The sequence below is a fragment of the Sparus aurata genome, chromosome 11, assembly GCF_900880675.1.
Source record: "Sparus aurata chromosome 11, fSpaAur1.1, whole genome shotgun sequence".
Taxonomy (NCBI): Eukaryota; Metazoa; Chordata; class Actinopteri; order Spariformes; family Sparidae; genus Sparus; species Sparus aurata.
In genome coordinates, this window is record NC_044197.1 from 760,424 (window position 1) to 770,277 (window position 9,854).

The 9,854-nt window shown below is 42.4% G+C and overlaps 1 protein-coding gene across 1 annotated transcript in view; it reads right to left on the reverse strand.

Annotated features, from left to right (window-relative positions):
• Window positions 1-2,015: 2,015 nt before the first annotated feature.
• The window catches only part of patj (PATJ crumbs cell polarity complex component), a 94,324-nt gene continuing 86,485 nt past the window's right edge, over window positions 2,016-9,854 (reverse strand). Inside the window, exons 33-40 of the mRNA XM_030433556.1 lie at window positions 9,367-9,477; window positions 9,091-9,250; window positions 8,901-8,932; window positions 8,684-8,806; window positions 8,417-8,521; window positions 7,004-7,107; window positions 6,789-6,912; window positions 2,016-6,355 (exon numbers count right to left, since the gene is read on the reverse strand). Of these exons, the coding sequence (XP_030289416.1) occupies window positions 6,209-6,355; window positions 6,789-6,912; window positions 7,004-7,107; window positions 8,417-8,521; window positions 8,684-8,806; window positions 8,901-8,932; window positions 9,091-9,250; window positions 9,367-9,477 (906 nt within the window). The 3' untranslated portion in view covers window positions 2,016-6,208. The remainder of the gene's footprint in view (window positions 6,356-6,788; window positions 6,913-7,003; window positions 7,108-8,416; window positions 8,522-8,683; window positions 8,807-8,900; window positions 8,933-9,090; window positions 9,251-9,366; window positions 9,478-9,854) is intronic.

Here is a 9,854-nt window from a genome sequence, read left to right on the forward strand (position 1 = left end):
GTCCTCGCCATCTGGTTCAGGACGTTCTTGCCGTACTTGGTGTTGTTGTACATCACAGACTCTGGTTTTGCCTTCACCCCACTCGAGGTGCCCACCTGTGTGCAGGTGCTCAGGATGCAGACATTCTTCCTCGGCTTTCCCTGTTACACAGTCAGAGTGGCACCACCACACTGTGTTGAACAGCTCCACTCGCTGTTTCACAGAGGGGGAACTCCCGTTTTTGTTTGCCCATGGTGCCGACCAGGCGATATAATACAACTATATAATAATTAACTAACAAGTAAATTCACAAAGAAGCGCAGCTGGAGGCCGCTAACACAGTCAGAGAAGAGAGACAAAGAAAGCAGCAAACCGCGAGATGATGTGTGGTCAATATGACCGCTTATGGCCGAAATAGGTGAATCATATATTTTCTTTGTGTTTTGTGTAATTTATATAAAAAGTATTCTAAATTCAAATACAGAAACTTTTAGGAAAATTCAGGTAAGTTAACAGCAGTACTGCATTTTTTCATTCAACAAAGTTATTGCACATATAAATTTGAAAACGTTCATGAGGATTATTATCTAACAAGTGAATCATCTCAACGCTTTTACTGTAATTGATAAGAACATTAATCAATATTTAATATATTTTACCATTTCATCTGCTTTAATACTCACATCTTTGTGATGAAAAGCGTCACTCGTGTCTCTCTCCACTTCATCTCCTCCTCGCTGACACTGACAGCAGCTCCTGGCTCGTGCTGTTGTCGAGTACCGACGGCTTCATTCGGTGTCACTCGAAAAAAGGTGGATATCTTTGGTAGTTTTGATAAAAAACTGTTTGCTTCTCCTCTTCTCTGCTCCACTAGCGTAACTCCGTCTTCCTGAATCAAGCCTGCACATGCGCAGTAACATGGAATAGTCGATTGCATGAGAAGGGAGGCGGAGCAGTCCAAACGATCGTGATAGATTCAGCATTTTTATGTATTTTTAAGCGGGCGAATTAAGACTTAATAATAATTGCTTTAAATCGAAGACAACTTTATAATTACTTTATTTATATCAGTTTTTATGAGATAATGAGTTTAAGAGATTATGAGTTTGGGGGCCCCAGGCTTATGGTAAGTCCGGCCCTGTCCATACCTCAACGGGTCGAAGCGGTTCTGGCAGCAAAAGGGGGACATTAGGCAGGAGGTTAGAATGTTCTGGCTGATGGGTGTTTGTCTCCTCAGGGGGGCGCTGTAGAGCTGAAGGGGGGCAGAGACCGTTCAGAACTCCCCAGAGATCTTCATGTTCTGAAGTTCTCTTCAGTCTCAAGTGATCCAGTGATGGTCGTCTGTAGGGGCGGCCGATGCTGCAAATTTTGGTGTCGATCCGATACCAAGTAATTACAGGGACAGTATTGCCGATACCGATACTTTTTACTTGAAAATTCCTGATCATTGAATGATTTTGTACTTTTGCCTTTATTTAGTTGATCATGATAATAATAGAACATGGGACAAAGATTTTAGCCAAAAAAGAAAATAATATTTAACATAATTTAATCTATAACCTATCTGCATGTAGCCTACATAGGAATATTAATGTTCCTTCAAAAGATACACAAAAGGGTTATTATATTCTGCCATATTCATACTTCAGAGTGAATCTGAGTGAGCGGAGTGAGAGAGGTGGAGAGGAGCGCTGCGCATTAGGACTGAGAGAGACGCTGCGATCACACAAACTCTGTGAAGAAATACAAGTTATCTGCTGAACTTATAGAAGAGAAACTACAACAAAAAAACTGATCTCATCTTGCTAGTATCGATCCGATACCAGTACTCACATTGGTATCGATATTTGGATCGATCTGCCCACCCCTAGTCTGTACATCCACACGGCTAACAGCTGCTGCTAACAGCTGCTGCTAACAGCTGCTGCTAACAGCTTGTTAGCGTCATTGAAATGGAGAATAAACAAGTTGAGACTGAAAACACAGCTGAGGAGAGAGCAGCATTAACCAGGTAGTCGACATCACAACAGCACATCTTCACAACGCTTCATTAATCATTTATTGTGCTCTGACAAAAAGATTCAACTGAGATCTATCTCTACTTCCTCTATAAATACCAACAAATAACAGAATTCTTTCCACTTAACTTCTGAGGAAATCATGAAGAAATTATGGAAAATAAAGTGCAAACCCAGCTGGTTTCTGACTCGGACTCGACTGTCGAGTCTCTGATGAAGGCGAACCGAAGCTGCAGGGTTTCCATGGTGATTTCTGACAACGATTCAGACACAAAACACATCAACACATAATAATTAACATAAAATACAGTTAATTTCCAGCGAGATCACAAAATAAATTACAGTTCATCTACTCAGACATCTACAAATAAAGTACCAAAAATTAAGACATCAATTGTGACGAAACAAAGCTGAACATAAAGTATTTTGCACTTGACTGATATGTTTTCCAGGATCATCTCTGAACACAAACTGCTGCTGTTAACGAGTTCAGTCACACATCAACATCTCAGCAGAACCGCCATATTGTTCCAGACGTTAGCAGCTCTGCTAACACACGGCTGTCAGACGGAAAGCACCAGGCTGACACTAACGAGTCCTCTCGGTCTCCATCTGAACTACAGTCCATGTCTGTGACATCTAATTACATCTGAGGTTAGACGCTGACGCAGGCAGGTAACGAGATTAAATCAAAGACCACAGCTCAGAGATACGTTTGAGTCCTGCAGGTTTGAGGGTTAAAGTCATTTTATAATACAGACCTGGAATCAGGAAGCTGTTCTTATGCTCAAACTTAGTCTTTAAGATTTTAAATCGCATTTCACAAAATTAAGAAAACGCACCTCTAATTATGAAACGTTGGCCGATGAGATGTGACTGATGAGGCTATCTGTTAGCTTAGCTTAATCAGATGGTTCATTATAAACTGAATGAATACAGATTTATTCATCTTTACTTTTACAGATTTATCTTTTAGCCTCTGAAAGTCATTCTATGAAGTAATACTGACACGTGGCGCTGCACAGACGTCCTGTTTACACACGCCGCAGGTTTGTTTCTAGTTTTAAGTTTATTGGTGGTTGATGAGAACTTCAGGAGTTCAGCTCAGATGTGATAAAGGATTTGTTAGCATCAGAGCTAAAGAGAGGTCCCAGGGGTTTCACTTAGCTTAGCACAAACACTGGAAGCAGGGGGAAACTGTTAGCTTAGCTCCATCAGACAAGAAGAAATCATCTCTTCATCTGACTGATTCACATGTTAATTACATGCATCTTGTATAGTTAATTAATTAGAGATGTAAAAAGGAGACATTGTGTTAGCAACAGTTAGCATCCACAACTGCTGAGAGCAGTGACGACACACGTCGTCTTTAAGTCCTCATGACACTAAATATCTTTCTTCACCTGAATATTAATTTAATTTATGCATTAATGATGTTCTCATTTCGTTTTAACTAGAAAGACAAATGGCCTGATGAATCCAGAGATGAATTCAGGCCGTTAACATGAAAGTAATCTGTAGTTAACATGTTAACTTCTGGAACACTGTGGAAACCATTAACTGAACCTCAGCTAGGATCAGTGCAGCGTCCTTAATGTCCAACTTCACTCAAAAATGTTATTTTACCTGCTAATTGGAACATTTTCTGACATGTAAAAGACATTAATTTAAGCACAAAGTGATGAAAACACACAGACAGCTACATCCTGAGTGCCTACAGAGGCTCCATGTAAACCCAGCACCTCCCAGTTGTGCTCTTGAAGGAGCTATGCTAACAGTTTCCCCCTGCTTCCAGTCTTTGTGCTAAGCTAGGCTAAAACCACCTGGAGTCTGACGTCTCTCTGACTCAGAGAACAAGAGTCGTACCAAATGTCAGTCTGTTGACTCTCGTCTGCTTCTAGAAAGACTTTTAGAACTATTTTAAGTCTCCATGGAGACGCAGTTTTAACTTCTGTCTCCATGGAAACCATCACGTGGAAGACACTGTATCTGTTGCCGTGGGCGACAGGGGGTCATCTCCATGGAGACACACGAGGATTTAACATTGAATGTGTTTCTCTTATGTGTCATATGGATTCACTAGTGGAAGAAACATTGTGTGTTCTGTTTTGGAAGAAATATGGAACTTTATTATTTAACATTCTAAAGAACTTCATCTGATTTGATATAAATGTGATGACACAGAACTCCTCCACTGGTCTGTCACAGACCAACACGCTGCTGTCGTCTGTTTTAACTGAAGCTCAGCTTTTAGTTTTTACAGGTTCTGACTTGATATTCTGGGTTTGTTTTTGAAAGCGGTCGCAGCGTCTCCATGTTGGTTGTCAGGTTACAGAGACGATCCTCTCGGGGTGAAACCAGCTCAGACTGAACGAGCAGATCTCAGCCGGACGTTTGATTCTTCATCAGTTTGGTTTAATCACTTTTTTTACAGATTTTTTAAATGTTCAACAGAAACGCCTAAAAACAACAAAACCTGAGTGATGATCCAATCTCTCCGGTAGTTTCACAGTTTTATATGGAAGCCTTTGAGTGCCAATATTAGATCATCTACAGATCTTTCTGTATTGATAACATGACGCAGGACTGATTACTGCCAATTTGAAAATGAAACGTTACTTTAGCTTCGTATCTGCTAGCAGCTGTTTCTTGTCTGTGATGACAAATGAAAACGTCTCCACATTTATAATAACTGCTACTCTGTGGCTAACAGCTAACCAGTCTAACAAAGGAGATGCTAAGCTAACGTTTGCAGCAGTTGTTCCAGAACTTAACATTCGGTTTCATCGATGCTTCCCTTTTCTTCCTCTGGATTATGAAACTTGTCATCCATGAACACAAAGCTCCCCGTTGTTCCTCAGAAGCCGTCAGACTGTAGAGATCTGTCGTCGGGTGACGGCTGGATTTTAACTCCATATTAATTTATTTTCAGATGATATTCGAAGCAAAGTTGGTGACAGAGTTTCTCAACCTTCTCTGTGTGTGACATCATGTTTAGTCTCTGTGTTTTTGGCACAAAAAGAAATGTGTTGGCCGATTTGACATTTTGCCGTCATCCATGAGTTCCAGTGATGACAACTGACTTTTAATTGACGAGCGTCAGACTGAAATATCTCAACAGCTCTTTGATGGATGACATGACATTCATGTTCCCCAAAAGATGAACTGTAACACATTTAGCGCAGCTACTAATCATTACTTTCAATATCTAATAATCTGTCAAGTAAATGTTTTCACCAGTATCAGTTGGTAGTTTGTTGGTTTGTCAGCAGGATTACACAGAAACTACTGAACAGATTTCTACTGAGACGGAGGACGAGTCTCCGTCCAGAACAGACAAATAAAGAGACGGATCCAAAAACTTTCTCACTTTCTTTAACATTGTGGTGTTTTTTTGTTGTTTTTTTTGTTCTGTTAGTATTTTAGACTTCTTAGACGTCTTCTAATGTTTTGTTGTGTCCGACCAAAAATCTAAATTTCTTTCAGCACTTTCAGTTTAAAGCAGAAACCAACAAATATTTACATCAGAAGAACGATCTATGTCACTCGATAAAACGGACAGCAGCCAATAAGCACCAGGTTCTATTTCATGTGACTGCTCGACTAAATGTTTCAACTCTAAATACTTTGGTGACGTTTTATCAGGTCAACTTTTAAATGTTTTCAAACCAGCAAAATTAAATAATGGCGTTTTTCTTTTTTGTGTTTGGTGCTACTTAGCAAACATTAGCATGCTAACATGCTAACAGGCAGTCAGAGTCACCAAATTATTCTAAAATCATTCTCCTGGGGAGCAGGAAGAGAAACTGATGACTTCATGTAAATATGTCTGATAGTTGTTGAGATATGAAAACAATCTGACCAGCAAACATCAGAATATTGATCAGTTTCTAATGACCACCTCCATCCATCAGGTGGCCCCACAGGTGGCCTCGACCCGAAGATTGAGAAACTCTGTTTTAATTAAAGTGTAAAGTGGTCACTGTGTGTGTGTGTGTGTGTGTGTGTGTGTGTGTGTGTGTGTGTGTGTGGACACCTTCTGATGCCGTTTCTTTTTTTGCATGTTGGGAAGTTCAGAGTTCATGATGATGATGATGTCGCCCAAGAGTCAAAGTGTTTCGAGCTTCTGTGTGTGTGTGCAGGTAAATGCATGCAGGTAAGTGTGTGTGTGTGTGTGTGTGTGTGTGTGTGTGTGTGTGTGTGTGTGTGTGTTATGACAGGACGTCCAGTGTGACAGTTCCTCTCTGTTTCTTCAGGATGGCGACCGCCTGCTCGTGTGTGACTCCCTGTAGACTCTCTCCGTTCACCGTCAGAATCTGATCGCCTCGCTTCAGACGCCCGTCCACCGCCGCCGCGCCCTGAAACACACACGCCAACACGTGATCAGCTTTAAACAAACACTACAGGACTTCTGGCGCCACACTGAGGCTGGAGAGTTCAGTAGAGAACAGAGGCGGCTGTGGCTCAGGGAGGAGCCAAAGCTGCTACATGTAAATACATGTAGTCTTCTGTTAGCTTCATGCTAACGTCAAGTTTATTTTATTTTTGTAATCAGGGACAGAAACTAGTTCTGGACTGGTTGTTGACTTATAACTAGTTTATTAATTAGTTTGTTCACTGAACCAACTGACAATGCTAACATTAGCATGCTAATATCAGACCTATTGTCTTGTGTACAGCCCAACAGTTTGTTGAAGAGTCCTCCTGTCTGTGAGTTAAGCACAGACCTGGAGTTAGCCTAGCTTAGCACAAAGACTGTCAGCAGGTGGAAACAGCTAGCCTGGCTCTGACCTTGCTGAAGACGGTCTTGACGTAGATGGGCAGGTCTCCGTGTGGGCTGCCGAATCCGCCGACGATGCTGAAGCCCAAACCCTCAGAGCCTTTCTCCAGACTGATGCTGCGGGGCCGCGGACCCCTGAGGAGGAGGGGGAGGGGTCAGATCCAGGTAAGACCTACCTGTCATTATATACACCTGTACGTGTGTGTGTGTGTGTGTGTGTACTCACTCTGGCTCTGCTGTCGGTGTGTCAGTGTTTGCTGACAGGTTGGAGCTGCTCGACAAACTCTCTACCTGAGTGGCGATGGCGCTGATGTTGGTGTCTGCTACCACCTGACACACACACACACACACACACACACACACACACACACACACACACACACAACACACACACACAGAGAAGAAGAGTGTGTCAGCAGCCTGAATAGGATTCAATGACTTTAATTTAAAGGGCCATTCCACTAAATCTTTTGTCGTGTTGGTCTCATGATGTCACTCTGCACAGGAAACGTTTCAGAAGCAGATTTATTATGTAGTTTGTGTTGAGTTGATGTTTTCTCAACTTTTCAGCCTCAACACTTTTACCATCAGTCACATCTGACTGTCTGGTTGTGATGCAGCGCGACACTTTGCACATCACACGTTTCCACCTTTGAAGCAGCGAGTGATGAGTTCAGGTGAGATCAGATCGTTTCTCACGATGTTACGAAGGTGTTGTGTTCAATGACTTCAGTACTAACATCAAAGTTAGTTCTTCATTTATATGTTTTGAAGTACAAACCCCCAATTCCACTGAAGTATGGACATTATGTAAAATGTAAATAAAAACAGAATACAGTGATTTGCAAATCCTTTTCAACTTATATTCAACTGAATACACAAAAAGACATTTACAGACAAGATATTTAATGTTCATCATTGTATTCTGGTTTTATTTACATTTTACACAACGTCAGTGGAATTAAGGTTTGTAAATCTTAAATATGAAAAATATAGAACCAAAACAAGCTGACACTATGAACAGTAAATAAACTGAGCAAATTAAACATTAAAACGACAGACTGAAAATAAATCTCTTATCTCACAGTAACACCTTGTTCAGGAGGTGTGTGTGTGTGTGTGTGTGTGTGTGTGTGTGTGTGTGTGTGTGTGTGTGTGTGCTACAGACTGATGTAGCCACATTAGCATGAAGCTCATTCTGCTGCTGCTATCACACTCCCAGCGTGCAGCCAGTCAGCTGGACCACACTGATAAAACTAATAATAATTATAACAGTTTATGGATCCTGTCAGTGTGTCCAATAAATCATCTCAGTGTTTTCTGCTCAGAGACACAAACGTGAGATCAGACGGTGGACGGTTGGATTTTTCTGTTTAGAATGAAAATAGAAGACAAAATATTTCCTTTCTTCACATTTATGAGTTCATGTTGTTGATTATTGGACTCAGTAGTGAAGTGAAGCTGCAGGCTGTCAGACTGAGGAGGCTAGCTGTTAGCATGCTAACTTCAGCAGACAGAGACAGAACGTCAACACTGTTGTTTCTTCACTCTGCTCATGATGTCGGCTCAGTTTTCAATGTTTCAAACCAAAAACTCTGGATTAATTTTACAGACTGGTCCTTTAAAGCGTCGGTGTCACCTGCAGGCTGATGTTCCCGTAGCTGTTCTTCAGCATGGTGACGACCTCGCTGTGTGACAGACCGTCCACAGACTGACCGTTAATACTGACGATCCTGTCGCCCACCTGCAGCAACACACACACACACACACACACGCACACACACACACACACACACACACACACACACACCACACACACACACACACACACACACTTGGTGTAATGTAGGCTGGATCTTTGTACAGTTCTTACAGAAGACAGTAAGAACTACATCTCTCGTCTGACCTTCAGTCGGTGTGTTTTGGCTGCGACTCCGTTGGCCTGAATCATGGCGATGAAGATGGGGATGTCACCCAGCGGGCTGCCCTTCCCCCCCGCTATACTCACCCCGAGGGAGTCATTGACACCCTGAGGGGGGAGAGAGGGAGGAAACGGAGGTGTAAAGGGAGAGACTTGGAAAAGTTCCTGCAGTATCTGTTATCAAATATCAATTTAGATTTACCCTCGTGATCTCCACTGTACGGGTGCCAGCATCTACACACACACACACACACACACACACACACACACACACACACACACACAGATAGCATAATTAAAAACCCTGTTAACATATTAAAACCACTAATTATCTCCTAATTAACCCAAACTGTTTTTGTTTAACTTCCAGCATGTTGTTTATGTTTTGCTACCTGTGCTGTTAGAGGAGGAAGTGATGTCACTGGCTGACTTCATGCTGTTGTTGTTGTTGAGGGGCAGCGAGCCGCTGGAGGGGAAAGCTGGTGGTACAGAGGTGACGGGGTCAGAGGGCGGAGCCACAACACCTGAGCTGTTCCCGCTCACATGACTCATCTGAGAGACAGAGTTCATATAAATACAGACTCTGACCTGTTCGTCATCAGCTGCTCGCACACACACACACACACACACACACACACACACACACACACACACACACACACACACACCTGGCTTCCCTGCGAGTTGTGTCTGGATGAGATCCAGGATGCAGCTTTGAGTCGACCGAGCTCCAACTGGACCGGACCACGAACACACTGAGCGACACACACAGACACAGTTCAGACTCTCTGATGACAGAAACAAACAACACTGTGAAAATGCTTCAGGTCGACGTCCTGCTCTGAAAATGTTGCTCAGGTAAAAAGACAGGTAAACATTGTGTTTGGTTGATTAATGTCATGTCTGAGTCCAGAATTAATTGATCCTGATCTGATCAGGAGTCATTAATGCTTCTGGGTGATGGAGGCACCTGGTGATCAGGTTTCACTTCAGGTTGTTTCCCGTTCCTTTTTGTCTTTGTTGTTGAAACAGTCGGTTACTTAAGAAAGAACTTTTGGATTTCGGGCAGCAGACTCTGAGACCATCACTGTCTAAGACATCTTCTGATCGTCCAACCTGCTGGGCCGGACGGGTCCAGGAAGGAAGAGAGTCGGAA